The 20,618-nt window shown below is 45.8% G+C and overlaps 1 protein-coding gene across 4 annotated transcripts in view; it reads right to left on the bottom strand.

Annotated features, from left to right (window-relative positions):
* The window catches only part of LOC140399093 (astrotactin-2-like), a 2,178,011-nt gene that overhangs the window by 227,910 nt on the left and 1,929,483 nt on the right, over positions 1 to 20,618 (bottom strand). For all 4 annotated transcript variants that reach the window (XM_072488234.1, XM_072488235.1, XM_072488236.1 and 1 more), the window contains one exon: positions 11,427 to 11,568. In XM_072488234.1, the coding sequence (XP_072344335.1) occupies positions 11,427 to 11,568 (142 nt within the window). The remainder of the gene's footprint in view (positions 1 to 11,426; positions 11,569 to 20,618) is intronic.

The raw sequence follows: 20,618 nt of genomic DNA, 5'->3' as shown, positions 1-20,618 counted from the left end.
TGCCTGGTCGACTCCGGGAGCACGGAAAGCTTCATCCACCCCGACACGGTAAGACGCTGTTTTTTGACCATCCGTCCCAGTGCGCAAAAGATTTCCCTAGCTGTAGGATCCCACTCCGTACAGATTAAAGGCTTCTGCATAGTGACCCTAACGGTGCAAGGGAGGGAGTTTAAAAACTACAGGCTCTACGTCCTTCCCCAACTCTGCGCGCCCACATTACTGGGATTAGATTTCCAGTGCAACCTGCAGAGCCTAACGTTTCAATTCGGCGGCCCAATACCCCCACTCACTATCTGCGGCCTCGCAACCCTCAAGGTTGAGCCCCCATCCTTGTTTGCAAACCTCACCCCGGATTGCAAACCCGTCGCCACTAGGAGCAGACGGTACAGCGCCCAGGACCGGACATTCATTCGGTCCGAAGTCCAGCGGCTACTGAAGGAAGGCATAATCCAGGCCAGCAACAGTCCCTGGAGAGCACAAGTGGTAGTAGTAAAGACAGGGGAGAAGCAAAGGATGGTCATAGACTATAGCCAGACCATCAACAGGTACACACAACTAGATGCGTACCCTCTCCCCCGCATATCCGACATGGTCAATCGGATTGCCCAATATAAGGTCTTCTCCACCGTGGACCTCAAGTCCGCCTACCATCAGCTCCCCATCCGCCCAAGTGACCGCAAGTACACAGCCTTCGAGGCAGACGGGCGATTATACCACTTCCTAAGGGTCCCATTTGGCGTCACAAACGGGGTCTCGGTCTTCCAACGAGAGATGGACCGAATGGTTGATCAACACGGGTTGCAGGCCACGTTCCCGTACCTCGACAACGTGACCATCTGCGGCCACGATCAGCAGGACCACGACGCCAACCTCCAAAAATTCCTCCAGACCGCTAAAGCCTTGAACCTCACATACAATGAGGACAAGTGCGTGTTTAGCACAAACCGGCTAGCCATCTTGGGATATGTAGTGCGCAATGGGATAATAGGCCCCGACCCTGAACGTATGCGCGCACTCATGGAATTTCCCCTCCCGCACTGCTCAAAAGCCCTAAAACGCTGCCTGGGTTTTTTTTCATATTACGCCCAGTGGGTCCCCCAGTACGCAGACAAGGCCCGCCCCCTAATACAGACCACGACCTTCCCCCTGTCGACAGAGGCTTGCCAGGCCTTCAGCCGCATCAAAGCGGATATCGCAAAGGCCACGATGCGCGCCATCGACGAGTCCCTCCCCTTCCAGGTCGAGAGCGACGCCTCCGATGTAGCTCTAGCGGCCACCCTTAACCAAGCGGGCAGGCCCGTGGCCTTTTTCTCCCGAACCCTCCACGCTTCAGAAATCCGCCACTCCTCAGTGGAAAAGGAAGCCCAAGCCATAGTGGAAGCTGTGCGACATTGGAGGCATTACCTGGCCGGCAGGAGATTCACTCTCCTCACGGACCAACGGTCGGTAGCCTTCATGCTCGATAATGCACAGCGGGGCAAAATTAAGAACGACAAGATCTTAAGGTGGAGGATCGAGCTCTCCACCTTCAACTATGAGATCATGTACTGTCCCGGAAAGCTGAACGAGCCGTCCGACGCCCTATCCCGCGGCACATGTGCCAACGCACAAATGAACCACCTCCAAACCCTCCACGAGGACCTCTGCCACCCGGGGGTCACTCGGTTCTACCACTTTATAAAGTCCCGCAACCTCCCCTACTCCGTGTAGGAGGTCCGTACAGTCACAAGGAACTGCCACATCTGCGCAGAGTGCAAACCGCACTTTTTCAGGCCGGATGGTGCGCACCTGATCAAGGCTTCCCGTCCCTTCGAACGCCTTGGTCTGGATTTCAAAGGGCCCCTCCCCTCCACCGACCGCAACATATACTTCCTGAACGTGGTGGACGAGTACTCCCGTTTCCCCTTCGCCATCCCCTGCCCTGACATGACAGCGGCCACAGTCATTAAAGCCCTTAACACCATATTCACACTGTTCGGTTGCCCCGCATACGTCCACAGCGACAGGGGGTCCTCCTTTATGAGTGACGAGCTGCGCCAGTTCCTGCTCAGCAACGGTATAGCCTCGAGCAGGACGACCAGCTACAACCCCCGGGGGAACAGGCAAGTAGAGAGGGAGAACGGCACGGTCTGGAAGACCGTCCTACTGGCCCTACGGTCCAGGGACCTCCCAGTTTCACGGTGGCAGGAGGTCCTCCCGGACGCTCTCCACTCCATCCGGTCGCTACTGTGTACTAGCACTAACCAAACGCCTCATAAGCGCCTCCTTGTCTTCCCCAGGAAGTCCTCCTCTGGAACGTCGCTGCCGACCTGGCTGGCGGTCCCAGGACCCATCCTGCTCCGGAAACATGTGCGGGCGCACAAGTCGGACCCGTTGGTTGAGAGGGTTCGCCTCCTCCACGCGAACCCGCAGTACGCTTACGTGGAGTACCCCGACGGCCGACAGGACACGGTCTCCCTGCGAGATCTGGCGCCCGCCGGCAACACACACACCCCCCCGACACCAATCACCCCCTCCCTGCCACCGGCGCACCCCGCGAGCGCCCCCTTCCCGGGGGGATCGGTCCTCCTCCCAGGTCCGACCAGAAGTGAAGCGGAAGCAGAAACCGTAAGACTCCCGGAGACGACAACACGGGAACAAGCACCACCACTGGGGCCGAGGCGATCGACGAGGACGACCAGACCGCCCGACCGACTTGTGGCATCAATGTAACACTACTATATTGTGGACTGTAACCAGAACGTTTTCCTTTTCCCCCTTTTACTGTAAATAGTTCAAAACAAAAAAAACCTCAGTACATGCAAAGGTTTTCCTCCCAGGACCAGCCTTGTAAACCCTTACCACCATACGAAGCACCACCCCGCCGGGTTCATTTTTAACAAGGGGTGAATGTGGTAGTATGCATTAGGGGTCATGTGGGACTGTGAAGCCGTGATGTCATTGGCTGACAGATCCCGGGTCCTGGTTGGCTGTTGACCTCTAGCTCCGCCCTGAAGGCGGAGTATAAGAACCTGGAGTTCTCCCCCGCAGGCCAGTCAGCTACTGAACTGCAGGGAACAATAATAAAGCCTCATCGACTTCACCTCTATTCGTCTCTCGTGAGTCTTTGTGCGCTACAGAGGGTAAATCAACACAGGACATATGGGAGTCTTTCAAGCGACAGTTGATTAGGATTTAGGAAAGTCACCTTCCTGAGAGAACGAAGGATACGTATGGGAAATTTAGGGAGCTTTTTGGATAACAAGGAATATTATGAACCTCGTCAAAAAGAAAAAGGAGGCTCCTCCACGGTCTAGAAGGGTGGGAACAGTCAAAACACTTGAGGAGTATTAAGAAAATAGGAAGGTACTTAAGTGGGAAATTAGGAGGGCTAGGAGGGAGCATGGAAAACCCTTGGCAAGAAGGATTAAGATGAATCCCAAAGCATTTTCTTCATATGTAAAAAGAAGGAGCGTGTCCAGGGAAAGAATTGGACCACTTAAGGACAGTGGGGGAAATCTATGTGTTGAGCCAGAGGAAATGGGCGAGGTACTAAATGAGTACTTTGCATCAGTGTTCACCAAAGAAAGGGACTTTGTGGAAGATGATTCTTGGGTAGGGTGTGTGGACAGTCTGGGTCATGTTGACATCAAAAAGGAGGAGGTGTTGTGTCTTTTAAAAGATATTAAGGTAAATATGTCTCCTGGGCCAGATGGGATTTACCTCCGCATACTGAGGGAAGCAAGGGAAGAAATTGCTGGTGCATTGACTGACATCTTTGTATCCTCATTGGCTACAAGTGAGATCCCAGAGGACTGGAGAATAGCTAAAGTGGTACTGCTGTTTAAGAAAGATAGCAGGGAGAATCCTGCAAACCATAGGCTGGTGAGCCTCATGTCGGTCGAAGGTAAATTATTGGAGAGAATTCTCAGGGACAGGATTTATACACATTTGGAAACAAATGGACTCATTAGCGTTAGACAGCATGGTTTTATGAAGGGGAAGTCGTGCCTCACTAACTTGATCAAGTTTTTGAGGAGGTAACAAAGATGATTGACGAGGGAAGGGAGGTGGATGTTGTTTTCATGGACTTCAGTAAAGCCGTTAACAAGGTGCCTCTTGGCAGACTGGTACAAAAGGTGAAGTCACAACGGATCAGAGGTGAGGTGGTAAGATGGATACAGAAGTGGCTCAGTCACAGAAGACAAAGGGTAGCAGTAGATAGGTGTTTTCCTGAATGGAAGGTTGTGACTAGTGGTGTTCCACAGGGATCTGTGCTGGGGCCTCCGAAGTTTGTCGTACACACAAACGATTCAGAGGAAAGTGTAGCTGGTCTGATTAGTAAGTTCGCGGATGACACCAAGGTTTGTGGTGTGGCAGATAGTGTTGAGGATTGTCAGAGGATACAGCAGGATATAGATAGGTTGGGGACTTGGGCAGAGAAATGGCAAATGGAGTTTAATCCAGACAAACGTGAGGTAATGCATTTTGGTAGGTCTAACATAGAGGGGAAATATACCGTAAATACCATTCGCTTCTTCCACCAGTGTGGTTGCCGAATGAACCAAGGTATACTGTGGCAACTCATCATGGCTCCTTCGACAGATCACCTTCCAACTCTGCAAACCCTACCAACGAACAGTGGGAAGGCAGCAGGCATATGGGAACACAACCTTGTGCAAGTTTCCACCCAAGATAAATACCCCTGATTTGGAAGTACATTACTGTCGCTGGGTGAACCTTGGAGCTCCCTGCCTAATAACACTGCCGGTGTACCAACACCAGACAGACTATAGCAAACTCCAACCACCTTCTCAGGGAACTAGCAATAAATGACCGTGATGGCCAAATCCCATGAACTAATAAAAAAACCCATATTATGTTGTTCTTTAAAAGTGCATTGCTTTGGCCATTATAACCACGTTTCTTTGACCTTATTAGTACACCACATTGTCCTCTATGAGTGTATAGACTTGACCTTTGTAAACTCATTGCCATGACCCTCATAAGCAAATCTACTTGACCCGCATAAGTGAATTACTTTCATCTTTAAAGTTGTGTTGCCTTGACCAAGGTATGTGTTGTCTTATCACAGGATTTGGCAAGCATATTATAATTAAAATGAATGGTGAATGCATGAACCATCTGGAACATGTGTGCCAGTAAAATCACTGTTGAAAATTTCTAAACCAAAGAATACGGTTACATTTTTTTATCATCAGAGTTGTTTAAAAATTAATGGAATACGACCAGCTATAATAGAATGTTTTTCAGGAAATATAAGTCTGCAACATTGTACTTCAATGGCCTGCTTTTGAAATAATATTCATAACCTATTTGAACTCTCACTTGTGTGAAGTCCCATGTACTTTGGCGTAAAAAGACTATACTGTGTGTTGGTCCCTTTAAGAACTAGGTTTCTCTAGGATATGACTTCTGTGACAACACCTGGCTTTCAGTAAAGGATCATGCGACCAGATTCCCTGGGAGATAAACAATAGAGGGGAACGAAGACAACATTAGTTAATTATTGTGGTGTGATTCAGTGTTCACGAAGTTTCAGATTTTAAGATGGAGAACAAGTTAGCTGCAGAAAGGAAGGAAAAAAATCTTGCAGAGCTCAGTTGAAATTTCGTGCCTTGGCTAAAAGAGTTTAAAGCTCTTGTTAACTGAAGGATTCCTAACAGTGTGTTGAATGTCTGGCAAGCTGAGAGAGAGAGTTAGATGAAAACTCCGGAGTTAAAGAATATTAGAACCAAGAAAATTTTGAGCCACTAGAGGTACCTATGTTGGATGGGGAGTTTGCAACTTTAGGATGGTTGGAGGAAATATGAAGAGAAAACTTTGTTGGATGCAAGCAGAAAGCTCAAGAAATCTCAATTCTTTTTTACGAATCTTCGAAGCAGCATGTAGACCAGGCAGTAATCTTCCAATTCTTTATAAGTATCTAACTTCAGTGCATTGGGGTATAAGTCCAATGGATGTCGAAGGAAATAGGATTTGAAGAGTTCTATTTAGATTATCGATCATGGAGTTCATTATTGTAATAACTTCAAGAATTAGCTCCACCAGTTAACTTATCAGAAACAATGATTCATTTCAACTATAAACAACGATCTACAGAGTGCTTGAAAACGGTCTTTCTATACACAAAACTCAGGTCTAACTGCTGGGACAAGTCCCAACATGTCCCAGTGAAATCCCAACCCCTGTCCCCCTGTCCCTGATCGGACCAGTGAGCCACATGACCCCCCCCCCCTCCCTCAGAACATCCCGTAAAAGGGATTAACTGCTATATCCCTCCCCCTTATGCCCCTTTTTACACATGGAAATAATTAAATTACACAATTGCCAGAACAATGACGATTATGAACACTATTGCACTAGTTCATCAATAACTCAGTCTGTCCGGTGACGTCTTCTTTTTCATGGAGCGACAGGGCTCCAGTGACTACGGTTCTTGTATTGAATTAGGTACTGTTGGCCTTATTTCACAAGGACTTTCTCCTTGTACTGACATTTTACCTTCCTCTGTTTCCAATGTTTCCTAGGGGGTAACACTCTGACCTGTTATGTGTTAATCCTTGGGCAACCCACAGCGCTTCCTGTTGGCACAACTGGATCAGGTCTGTGGTGATGTGCATCAATGTAAATGCATGTAGGCTAGCTAGACACTAGAGGGAGCACCAGTGACATCACACACACACTCAACCAATAGATCAAGTAGATAGGACACGACCAATAGACATTCACGATACACACGGAGGTGACACGACCACAGTGGGGCATTACACCAACCGATATATAACGGACACCACACACATGATCTGCCTCTTTCCAGTGGAGACAATCAGTGAGTACAGACACAGGTTGATTCAATATTAGACCCACCCACGTGGATTACAGCAGCTGGTTAGTCAGTCTGGGTAGCTATAGTAGGATTAGCAGTAGTGTCGAACCCGAGTAATAGAAGTGTAAATAGTTTAATAAACGTGTTGAAGTTATCTCCACGTCTGAACCTTCCTTTGTCAAGTGCACCACAAGGAAGCCGCTTATGTTACACCTACAACATAACAAATCAAGGTCGTAGAACTAGCTCTTGGGACAGCTCTCACCCATGCACGTGGTCTACATGCTTCTTTAGAATCTTTCCCTGTATTTGAACCTAATAGAACACCGTCCCTGTACTGGTCACAAAACTTCCTGGAACCCAAATTGGTCTGTTACCGAAATACATCACAAACACTGGATCCTCTATTTCAAATGCTCTTGCACTTTTAAATGAATAATGGTTCCTCTTCTGGTTCCTGTAGCTTGTCTCCACTCTCCCTGCTATATTTGGGAACACAAGGTTTAAGCAGGTCCACAACCGATGACCCGTCAGCAGCTCCACTGGAGAGGCTCCAGTAGTCATATGCCGTGTGATCCTATACGATAGCAGGAACCTGGTCAACGTGGTGTTTTAAGTTGTGGGTGGTTTCTTCTTCACACTAACCTTGAAAGTCTCAATGCCCTCTCGGCCAGTCCATTGGACGAAGGATGGTGTAATACCGTTCTGATATGTTTTATTCTGTTAAAAGTCATAAACTTCTGGAACTCGGCACCGGTAAAAGCCATTCCATTGTCCAAAACGAAGACCATTGGTATCCCCTGGATCGAGAAACACTTGCACAGCTTCTCAACTGTGACGTAAGCAATTGTGGATATAATCTCAAACACCTCTATCCACTTAGAATGGGCATCCACTATCAAGAAAAATATTGTGCCATAAATGCTCCCACATAGTCAATGTGGACCCTAACCCATGATTGGCCTGGCCATTTCCATGGGTGTAACGGAGCTGCGGAGGATAACTTCTGCTGTAATTGGAACTGATAACAGTGCTTTATCGCTCATTCAATTGCAGCATCGATGCCAAGCGACCACATGCAGCTTCTTGCTAGCACCTACAGTTTAGACATGCCCAGATGGCACTATGTAACTCTTTGAGTAAAAATCATCTTACTGGCCCGGGGACAACCATTCTCAACCCTGAGAGAAAGATATCATCCTCACAGCTAAACATGTCTTTCCAGATCTGGTAAGCCTACATTTCCTCTGAAGCTCTCTTGTTCTGCCATCCATACAATATCATGTTTCACCTTTGACAGATATGGGTCTCTGTTTGTCCAGTACTTAATCTGTTGAGCCGAAACTGGCAAAGCACCGAGAAAATTCATGGCCATTCTTATCTCTTCTAGTAGTGTGGGGGTTGCACCCACCTCTGGCAAAGGATTACAGCTCAGGGCATCTGCAATAGCTGTTTGCGTCCCTGGACAATGTTCAATGCTGTATTCATAAGCCAACAAGAACAACATCAAATGATGTATCTGGGCCGTAGCTATTAGTGGGATAGCCTCACCTTCCTTGAATAAACCCAACAATGCTGTGTTGTCTGTCACTAAAGTGAAATGTCTCCCAGAAAGATATTGGTGGAATATTTTGATGCCACAGATGACAGCTAACCCTTCTCTCTCTCGATTTGTGAATGGTTCTTCTCCGCATCTGCCAATGTAATAACTTCATGAATTGGTTCCACCAGTTAACTTATAAGAAACAATGATTTATCCCAACTTTAAATAATTCTTTACAAAGTGCTTTAAAATCCTCAGCTCCAGGGTCCAACTGCTGGGACAAGTCCCAACATATCCCAGTGAATCCCCACCCCCATCCCGCCCTCAGAGAATGTCCCTTAAAGGGGTTAGCCCTTGGGGATAGCTATTACAATTATACTTTTACTTTCTTTAATGTAACTGACTATTTAAGATAGAGTGTATTTATTAATATTCATATTTGGGGCTGGTTTAGCTTAGTTTGTGATGCAGAACAAGGCCAGCAGCGCGGGTTCAATTCCTGTTTCAGCTTCCCTGAACAGGCGCGGGAATGTGGCGACTAGGGGCTTTTCACAATAACTTCATACTTGTGACAATAAAGGGTTATTATTATTATTATTTGATTTTGGTGTCGTAAAATACTTTTGCTTTAAACTGTGAAACATGTGGCTTCTTTAAGAAAATATCTGGGTTTTTGGATTCTAAAAAATGTAAAGACTTCACTGACCTTGCAGTGATGGTCATCGCCTTAATCCCCTACTTCTTACTACCCCTTAAAAGACCACAAATGATGTGCACCATTTGCTCTTGAACTTTATTTTGTACTCTTTATTTCAAATTATTGAGTAAAGTGAAGTCTGAGCAATTCAAATGCTCTCTGGTGTCGAAATGAAGACAGAATTCGAGGAGTCGCAAAGGCCTAGATGTAAATCAGAAATTGAAAGAGAATAAAGCATTTTAAGTAAGTAAGTACCACAGTACTTTCTCCCCAGCCATTTACAGATGGGGTGGGTAGCTGCCAAGTGAGCTGAATGGCTCACTGTGCCACACTGGAAGTGCAATGCCAGCACTGACATTTTTAGGTCTCATCAGATTTAATCCTGACTTGTCTTTTGGGAGGGAAAAGTCAGGTTCAACTGCATTGAACCTTTATCAAAACCTCAGTAATCTAGTCTATTAAGTGATAATGATGCTAAGGGTACTTCACGGTAGCACAGTCGTTAGCACTGTTGCTTCACAGTGCCAGGATCCCAGGTTCGATTCCCAGCTTGGATCACTGAGTGGAGTCTGCACGTTCTCCCCGTGTCTGGGTGGGTTTCATCCGGGTGCTCCGGTTGCCTCCCACAAGTCCCGAAAGACGTACTGTTGGGTAATTTGGACATTCTGAATTTTCCCTTTGTGTACCCGAACAGGTGCCAGAATGTGGCAACTAGGGGCTTTTCACAGTAACTTCATTGCAATGTTAATGTAAGCCTACTTGTGACAATTAGGTTATTATTATAGGGATCGAGACATTCAGAGGAAGGCTCAGTATTCTGACTGGTAACACATTGTCATTATTGTGACTGATATTATAAATAATTTATCATTGGTTCAATTTTAAAAAAAAGGTTTGTAAAGTGCCAATGTTTGTGCAAGTTTGTCATGCCACTTATACAGATGAAGTTCCACTTCAATTTTCACACCAAACGTCAGCAACATAGAAGTCTGCTCCAAAACCCCTTGGCATTGCAGTGCTGCCCCTCCAACAGCACCATTTTGAACAGGAAATTTAATCCTGAGGAATATTAAAAACAGAGAACCTGGGAAATTTATAGCAGGTCATTCAGGTGGAGCCTGTTTGTGAAAAGGTGGTCTCACTGTATATTTCAAGTATTTTCCGCATTTATTTTCAATTTTCTGCCATTTCAATTAGGTTGGGAAATCATGTAGAAAAGAATCGTTTTCCTCATTGCTCACCGTGCAGGGATCGGAAGGCACACATTTTCTCTAAAGCCAGCATCAATCTTAAACCCCATGGCTTAATATTTCAAAACCCTTGAAGGGCTTTTAGATGCTCCAGTAAGATGAGACAATGGGGTAATGGGAAAAGAGAACAGGAATGTTGCAGTGTGAACTACCCGAGAAGAATTAGGAAAAATAAGGCCATCGTTAGTGAGGTTTGTTTTCATATCTGGCCATGGCAAAGAGTGGTCGAGAACATACTCATTCGTAAACATGGGGAAACCTGGCATGCAAACATGAGACTCGTCAAACACAAACCTTCTCATGTCAAACACCACTAAGGAATCCAATCCACCAGCAGCAAATGGAATAAACACAAGAGTGTAGCACTGAAATTTGTTCAGCTGTGACTTCTGTAACTATTGGGGTGAAGCAAAATAAAAGCACCTTGTGGAGGTGTTAAACAAGACATGCCAAGTTTGAAAGACTCCTGCACTAAGGCAAACAAACTAACCGCAAAACATCTTTCCTGGTAGAGTGAAGTAGCCAGGGAAAGGGAAAATGCTGGAGTTAGCGAGCTGTTTGTACAAGTTTGCAGTGGAAACCTAAGAATCCAGATTTCTTGCAATTTGACCTAACGACGGATAACAGTTTCTGTAGGTATTTTTCACACACATTTTTGTTTCGAACCACCATTGAAACATTCCCTTTGAAAAAGCCATTTGAAAATATGTGTGTTAAGGTTGCCAGCTCCAGGATTGCCCTGGGGTCTCCTGGAATTGACAATTATTCTCCAGGACACCTCTGGAAGTAAGGAGAAAAACCTTGGGTGGTGAAACAAGCTCTGATTTTTTTTTTCATTTTCCAGGCATATGCAAAAATGTTGGAGGTGGAGAAAAGAGATGACTAGGCTGACAGTCAAGGTTAGTCCTATCAATTAGCTTAGAGCTTGTTTGCTTTCTAACTGGTGTGGGGAGGCATTGCACTGGGGGAATAGGGCAACATGGAGCAGCTGGGGACTGTGACAGGAGGGCAGATGCTGAAACCTCCAGGATTTCACCTAACCAGAGTTGGCAACCCCAGTGTGTGTGCGCAAGTGCATGATCCCGTGCTTTTGTGTTTTTTGCTTACTTGTAGAAACTGTCTGGCTCCAGGCACTTGAAAATTAAGGAGTACGTGGTCGTTTCCGAGGCGACCCCATGGTTTTTCCCCACCACCACACAGGAGGACCCCAGGCCTGAAAGAAGGTCGTCTGCAAAGCTTAGAGATTCCCCTGGTAAAATAAAAAAAAACAGAAGGATGACGAAAATGAATTAAAGTAAGTACAGGCAAACAAAAGCTTCTTGACATGCATCATGCAAAGTGACTCTGGCATTTCCACGGGCAGTTCCTGTGTGGGATTGGGTGGGGGTGGGGGGGGGGGGGGGGGGGGTCGAATTGGGTCATCCTTTTTTCTCATTTCTTTATTTTCTTTTCACCAAATTCCTAAGATCTTTTAGGGGGAAAGAAATAAACAATGTCCAGAATTTCTAAAGATGTTTTGGTCTCCTGCAGGCTATTATTTTGTTAAAGGTTAAATGTGTTCTGGCCTCTCAGTCAGTTTAATTTTTCTAAATCCTTAACATTGTGCAAGTGGGATTAAATGCATTAGGTCTATTTTCCTCTGCATTCTTGCATTATAAATAGCCTTGTGCACGAGTATGTGCGCATTTTGTTTTTGCTTCACTCTGTTTTTCAATGTCACATGTCATGGAATTTTGCTGTTGTAATAATTTCATGCTTTAATCTTAAAATATGTTTTGTGTGTTAAACAATTGGCTTGCAAGCATTAAGAGATTGAAAGACAATTGGAGCACAAAAAACTTTCAGCTTACAGGACAACAGTCTGACGGTAGAAACACTGTTTCCTTAAGGGTAAAGGCTGAAGCCATTTATCTTATATAAACAAATGTCTCCAAGCATGGGATAGAGGTAATGAGCTGCCAGCATGGGATATATTTGCAGCTTCATGGTATTTACATTGCATCAATCAGTTCCCTGATTTTACAACCACTGGAAATCCACAGTATTCCCCCTGAAATCCACGCAAAGGACCTACAAAAGGAACATTATTCATCAATTCAGATACACATGATTCCTAGAGAGTAGTAAGCAGTGAGGAATTACATTGAATCTTTTTGGAATTCATGCTCACTGGGCTACGAGAGGAGTCTGGGAATACTAATACATTCAACCATTTGTTTTCCTAAAACAGATGTCCACTGTTAAAGTTTTAATGCATTAACTTCTAAAATGTGCATGATGATGCACCACAAATTCCCTTTCATTTTCCTCCCTTATACTTTTCTCCTCCTTTATTTCTTTAAACTCCATCGTCCACCATTTTGTCGAGGAGTGTTCTTGAACATTCATTTGAGTGGCAAACGAGTACCTCTTCCAGTCTGAAAAATAACTCACCTTTAATAACTGTATCACACTGGGGGCTCTCATAAATTCAAAAATCCGATCTGTATTTCACTTCCAGTACTCAAAGGGATCGGGAAAAAAATCCACGACCGTCTCTGATTGATTTGTAACCTTATATCTCCCCACTTTCTTCCTTCTTGAAGCCAAACGTGACATAAAATGCCAGCGCCTTCTCCAAAAGAAAAACAGCATTAATCCTGATTCAGGGCAGGTTATAAAAAGCTTCATCTCACTTACAAGAATATAATCATCCCTCTGAAAATAGACATCGGCAGGACCGGAAGGTCCCGACAGCGGCCAATGGCGAGCCGCCTCCGTCGCCGGAAAACACCGCTGGGGGAAGGGAGGGGAGGGAGGGTGGAAAATCCTGCTTCAGGTAACCTCAGCACAGGCCCTGGATTAGGTCTTTCACGGTCAGTTAGGGACGGGCAACGAATGCTGGCCGGGTCAGCGAAGCCCACATCCTGTGAATGAACTAAAAAAAAATAAAGCTTAATCATGTCTCATTGACTCATCCCAAAGCACTTAAAGATTGAGTTCCTCCGTAACAATCTAGAAAAAAGAGCGAAAGCTACCAGCACCTTCAAAATGGCAGATATTAATACAACAGGTATGGCCCAATGCTAAATTTTGTCAGGGCAGCTGTGACCTTTTAGTCGGCCAGAATGCTGGGGGTGGGGTTGGGGGTGGGGGACCCTGTTTCAGCTGTTTCCACAAATCCCAACTGATTCTGAGGCAAGCAGGCAATTAAATGCCCAGCGTCGAGGCATGTGTCCCTTTAAGAGTCAAACAGCCCAACTTCAAGGGCTGTCAGCAGCTCTACAGTCTCAGCATTGCCATTGGGAGTAGAGCGGCAGTATAGATGCCACCTTGGGACCAAGGTCAGTGGGTATCATTTAGGTATGGGTGTGGGTGGTTAATCACAATGTGAGGGGTGGGAAGAGGCAGCAGTGCTAATAGTTGGTGGTAGCAGGAGATATACTGCTTTCCCTATTCATTTGGGGTGGGGAGGGGCAGCTCTATGGGGAACCCCAGGGATGACCAACTCCGAGACTGCAGGGAGGTCCCCATGTTTTGCTGGGTAGTCCCGCTATGTTGCGGTTCACCTCTTCACAGCTGGCAGAATGCCAACAGCAGTGGGTAGACACCTTTAAGTGGCCCTTAATTTGACAGCTAAAGATCTTAATTACCCATCCACCATAAGACATAGGAGCAGAATTAGGCCACTCGGCCCAGCGAGTCTGCTCCGCCATTCAATTATGGCTGATGTGTTCTCATCCCCATTCTCCTGCCTTCTCTCCATAACCTCCTTATTAATCAAGAACCTATCTATCTCTGTCTTAAAGACACTCAGTGAATTGGCCTCCACAGCATTCTGCGACAAACAGTTCCACAGATTCACCACCCTCTGGCTGAAGAAATTCCTCTTCATCTCTGCTTTAAAGGATCGTCCCTTTAGTCTGAGATGGTGTCCTCTGGTTCTAGTTTTTCCAGAAGTGGAAACATCCTCTCCACATCCACTCTATCCAGGTCTCGCAGTATCTTGTAAGTTTCAATAAGATCCCCTCTCATCCTTCTAAATTCCAATGAGTACAGACCCAGAGTCCTCAAACGTTCCTAATACGGCAAGTTCTTCATTCCAGGGATCATTCTTGTGAACCTCCTCTGGACTCTTTCCTAGGCCACCACATCCTTCCTTAGATACAAGGCCCATCTTCTCCACCATTGAAGGAATTCCATGGCATTTGGAAAGACAACAGACACTCCAGCCCTCACCGTCCCTCGCAATACTTTGGCTGTCCCACCTAACTACTGAAAGCCACATTAAATCCCGCCCAATGCACGGAAACTAATATATGCATGTGCTTTGTGACTTGTACATCCATCCATCCATTGCCTTTCCTCCCTGTTACCATTCATTCCACTCCGTATCCCCATTCCTCCTGGGTTTGGTTGCCATTGGACCAAGGATGCTTATTCACCAAAGCTGCTCCTGATGCTGGAAATCCTGCAAGGCAGAAAATCCAAATCCAACAAGGCCGTCACTGCCACTGAGAGAGAGGGTACCCTGTCAGGTCCTTAGGCAAGCTAACTCAGAGGCAATGGAAATTCTGGCCCCAAAATCCTGTCACAAGGAAATGCTGATGAGATAATTGTGAATTATATCATGCAGTTACCATTTTATGGGTAAATGTGTTAGCAATAGAGCCCACAGCAGGGTTCCACAAAGAGCAATGCGGTGAATATGAATTTATTTTTGATGGTACTGAGGGAGGAATGTTGGCATGCACACAAGTAGAACGCATTGTTCTTTTTCCAACAGCGTCGTGGTATCCACAGTTTTCGGCTCAGCAGGCAGATGGCACTTCAATTTGACATCTCAGCTCAAGACTGACAACTCTGACAATGCATCTCTCCCTCAGTACACACTGGTGTACCCCTAACTTGTAAGCTCAGGTTCTGAAGTGGCGTTCACATGTGAAACCTTCCAATTCTGAGGTAAACATACGACCAACTGAGGGAAACTAACACTTGAAGTGGAGAAAGGCCAGTCCCCCAATCTAAGTTGGGCTTTCTAGGAAATTAGCTACAAAGGGATAGATAATTCATCAGACATGCCAACTTAATTCTATTTTTGGGAGCCTTTGTTGTGTGAAACACAACTGCAGTGGTCTAAGTGCTAGTTCCCCACTCTCTCAGTTAATGAAAAGTGAGCAGGGATGTGGGAAAGAAGAATATCTTAAAAATTAGGGATCAAACAAAATAACAAACAGTCTTTGGATCCTTGTTGGCCACACAAACCAGGCTATCAAAAAACTACGTTAGAAACTTTCACTTTATATTACTAGCTAATACTCAAAGCCTTGTGAGAAAAGCTTCAGGGATGAGAGACTTCAGTTATAAGGGTGGGTTGGGCTGTATCGAAAGAGGTATCGAGAGGAGATTTGATAGAGGGGTTCAAAACTATGATGGGTCTGGACTGAGTAAATAGTGAGAAACTGCTCCCTTTGGCAGAGCTGTTGCGAACCAGACCATACGGATTTATGGGAATTGATTCACCCATAAAATGACTCACATTTTGGGCGGGTTTGGCGGGGTGTTTCCCACTGGCTTTTTGGGTGGGACGATTCACCCACACTTAGGGCATGATCTACCGGTCACACTGCATCTGAAAAGCAGTGTGCTGGTAAATGACAGGAGAACCTGCTCCCAGGATCTACTCAGCTCGCTATGCCTCGTGAGATCTAATGCAATCTCGCAAGAAGTTGCGATGTGAAACTGCCCATTATAGGCGGAATCACTTTCTGGCAAATCTGATAGTCTCACTCTAATATGCAATTCCCTGAGGTAACCAAGGCATTGCGATCTATCTCCTTCACCTTGGAGACCTCAGGCGAGGGCCATTCAGTGCCGGCCTCCACAAACAGGGACCAGACAGAGTAGCACAAGTGGGCGGTCTCCCAGGGGATTAGAGGCCCCCAGGTACTTACCCTCTGTGCAGGGTGGCACTCTGGCACTGCTGGTGGTATCTGGGCACCATGGCACTGCCAGCCAGGAACCCTGGCAGTGCCACCTGGGTGCAAGCCTGGCACTCCCAAGGTGCCCAGGATGGCACTGCCAAGGTGCCAAGCTGGCATTTTTTTGCATGGTGGTTATTGGGATGTGCTCTGCGCGGCTGTGGGAGGCTTCAGGGACCACCTCATAGTGAGTTGGTGCTGGGGGGAAGGGGGCAGGGGGGGGCAGAGGGAGTGTCAGGAGCTCATGATCGTCCTGCAGTTCTGCCAATTCCAGCACAATGCCACCACAAACACATCATCCCCTCACTCCCTCTGTCAGCATTTTCCAGGGACCGTTCCCTCTGGGATACCCTGGTCCACTTAGCCATTGCCCCCTACGCCTCACCCTCTTCCCACGGCACCTTCCCATGCAATCGCAGAATGTGTAATACCTGCCCCTTTACCTCCTCCCTACTCAATATCTCAGGACCTAAACACTCTTTTCAAGTGATGCAGTGCTTCACATGCACCTCCTTCAATCTTGGCCACTGCATTTGCTGCTCCAAATGTGGTCTATTCTAGATTGGACAGACTAAACACAGACTGGGTGACCGCTTTGCAGAATACCTTTGGTCTGTCTGCAAGCAGGACCCAGACCATCCTGTCACTTGCCATTTCAACCCACTGCCCTGCTCTCAAGTCCACATGTCTGTCCTTGGCCTGCTGCAATGTTCCAGTGAAGCCCAGTGCAAACTGGAGGAACAGCATCTCATCTTCCGATTAAGCACGTTACAGCCTTCTAGACTTAGCACTGAGTTCAACAACTTCAGACTGTGAACCCTCTCCTCCACTATTTTTATTTCTATCAATATATTTTCATTTCTTCCACTGATCTGTTTTTCCTTCACCATTGTCCCTCCTCACCCACTCCACTCGGGCCACCTGTTCCATGTTCCTAGTTGCCCTTTGACACACTGCTCACCTTTGTTCTGCCATTAATACATTCTAATCTCTTTATGTGCCACTATCAGAACCCGTCTTATCTTTAATCACCCCCTTTTACATTACTTTTGTCTTTCTGTCCACAATATATTTGTCAATTTCCTGGCCCTCTATCCATCCCACCGCTTGACGTACCCCCCAACAAATGGGTGAGATTGTAACTCATACAGAACACATCCACTTACAGAGAGTTCTGATCAGGTCCATGGCTCAGCTGGTAAGCACTCCTTCTTGCAAGGCAGGCAGTTGTGAGTTCAAATCTCATTCTTTTTTCTTCAGTTCAAAAATCTGGGATGACACGCTAATGCAATGCTCAAGGAGAGCTGCATTGTCAGTGTTACCATCTTTTGATGAGACTTAAAACTGAAATCTGTCCATCTTCTATTGATGTGAAAGATCTCTTGACTATTTTAGAAGAGACGGTGTCCTGACCAATATATATCCAAAGATCAACATTACTAAAAAAAATAAACTGTCTGTTCGTTATTGCACTTGACTGTTGTTAGGAGCTTGGTGTTTGCAAATTGGGTCAACGAGGCTTCCTAGATTACAACATTTCCAGCTAGAAATACTTCAGTGGTTGTAAAGCACCTTGGGACATCCTGAGGTTGTCGAAGACTTTCTTTAACATGCACCTGGGGTTTCTGGAGTGTTTTCTCAGTGACCCCATGATGGAAAATCCAGAGTAAAATCTACAAGGATGTGGCTTCCAAGAATGGTTAGGTAGAGAACTGAATCCAATGCTCTCAGGAATATCGAACTGATTTATTCCAATGCTGGAGGACCTATCACACGTTTAGTCATTATTAATGTCATGATTTGTCTTTGTATGTTGACTTCTCCAAAATAAGCGATGTGGCCTCCGTCCCTGGTTGCTCCACAGAGACAATGGAACATAAACCATGTGTCCATAAACAAATTGGAAATGTTCAATTGCTGAACATAAGCAGTCACTGACTGTTGCACACAAACATTATCATAGCCCAGAACTTCCCAGCTGTTCATTTTGGCGGGATCTTGTGGTCCCAGTGACGGCGCACCCCCCGCCGGCAGTGAGGCGTGCATTTCACAGAAAACCCCACTGACAACGGTGGGACCGGAAATTCCCGCCCCGGCCAATGGCATGTCTCCTCTGGCTCTGCACTTTGGGGGTTGCCCGGAAAATCTCGCCCATGGTTTTGCACCACGCAAACTGGTGCGACTGCAGAAAATTCCGAACTGGGGGGAATCACAGTGTAATGTCTTCAGTACAAAGTCTTACAACACCAGGTTAAAGTCCAACAGGTTTGTTTCGATGTCACTAGCTTTCGGAGCGCTGCTCCTTCCTCAGGTGAGGATTCACCTGAGGAAGGAGCAGCGCTCCGAAAGCTAGTGACATCGAAACAAACCTGTTGGACTTTAACCTGGTGTTGTAAGACTTCGTACTGTGCTCACCCCAGTCCAACGCCGGCATCTCCACATAATGTCTTCAGGTGAGGCAATGCTAATTGCAATTCTTCCATTGCTCCTTTTTCCATGACCAAATCCTGGCCATTCTACCTGGTCAATGGCCAGAAGGTTCGAGAAAGCTAGTTAATGCATTCAAATCAGGAAACATCTTCCATCTCTCGTGAAAGCGACACTAAAGAAAACTTATCCTCCACAGAAGGAACAAAAAACCCAGTGCATCCCAGAAAGGAATTCTGAGCAAAAGCAAAAGTTTTCTAATATTTTGATTTTAGACGTTATTCACAACTTCTATGCAAGCAAGCTCTAAATGAAAACAGCTGTCACTTTCGGAGGCCATCATTTCATCTTAAGATGTCTCATGTTTGTGTGCAACCAACAGTGAGGGAATTATTAGTTCGAACAGCATTCTGTTCTGCTCTCTAACTTATTGCATTGAATCGGGAAGTGTCCAGCTGTACCAGGCAACTGATCTGGCCGATTCCCCCATTCCAGGAAAATTACAACAACCTACGTTTTATAGCACCTTTACTGTCGTAAAAGGTCCCAATGTGCTCTTGTAGTTTTGGCTTTGTGATATTTTGACACAAACTTTACTGTTAAGCTAAGTCTATCGTGCACGCCTTGCTCTGTGAGAAGTAACACTTGTGTGCAGGCATGTAAAAAATCTTCAAACGGACCTTGCACTGAGAAAATACCTTCACGCAACACCGACGTTTTAGATAGAAAAGCTGACCATCCACTTAAAAATCGACATTTGTGCTTTATTTACATGATCTGAATTTTGCTATGAGCAGCAAATCATAGAATCACTACAGTTCAGTAGGAGGCCACTAGTCTGCACCGACCCTCTGAAAGAGCACTCTACCTAGGCCCACTCCCCTGGCCCTGTAACCCCACCTAACCTTCTAAGGGGCAATTTAGCACGGCGAATGCACGTAACCTGCAGATCTTTGCACTGTGAAAGGAAACCGGAGCACCCGGAGGAAACCCACGCAGACACGGGGAGAAAGTGCAGACTCCGCACAAGCAATAACCTGAGGTTGGAATTGAACCTGGGCCATAGAAGGAACAGCTTTCACCGTACATCTTATGAACAGTAGTCAAGAGACTTTCCGGGGTCTCGTCAGCAGAGAATTCTAGTAATGGGGGCATCTGATCCAGTGAGGTACCCTCTACAGGGAATATCTGTTCATGAACAGAGCATGCTGAGCACACTCTTCAATCAATCAGATTGAGGCATGCAAAATGCAAAGCAGGCAGTTAAAATAGGAAAAACATATAATATACAATTAAATAATTGTACAGAATGCTGAAATAAAGATTGGGTCACATGTAGGTGATCAAGGGAGAGAGGTTAAAGAGTAAACAACAGGAAAAATTTGAAACAAAAATATTCCACCTTAATTTTCTTCTGAGTGAATGAGACTCCACACTTGTAAGATTGCTTTTTCAGAGCCAGAGAGGTTGTTCAGCAGAAATGATCACATATTATGCCATTAAGAAATTAGCTACTCCTGATTGCACTAGCCTTAACCTTTTCACCTGTCTTTCATATGAGAATAGGAGATAATGACCGTCCACTTATCCCATTACAGTGGTTCTATATCAGGTGAAGACTGCAACAGCATGTCCTGTGGAGGAGGACAGCAACTTCCAGATTTCTGTGATTGGCCACATGTATGGATGCCAGAAACTGCTATTACTTTTAACCTGATAAGCACAAACATTCTTGGCATTATTAGTATGCCAAAATCCAGACCATTATCACCTGAGACAAAATACTGCAATGGGACTCCACAAAAAGCTTGCTGGGGCTTGGCACGGTTTCAATCTCATACTGTGTATATACACCATTTCAGTCATTACATTACAAAATACAAACATTGACTACAATTAGCTTTGGCGTATC

The sequence above is a fragment of the Scyliorhinus torazame genome, chromosome 22, assembly GCF_047496885.1.
Source record: "Scyliorhinus torazame isolate Kashiwa2021f chromosome 22, sScyTor2.1, whole genome shotgun sequence".
In the NCBI taxonomy this organism is placed as follows: Eukaryota; Metazoa; Chordata; class Chondrichthyes; order Carcharhiniformes; family Scyliorhinidae; genus Scyliorhinus; species Scyliorhinus torazame.
The sequence above is the reverse complement of the archived record's forward strand: the minus strand, read 5'-3'. Positions and strand labels throughout refer to the sequence as shown.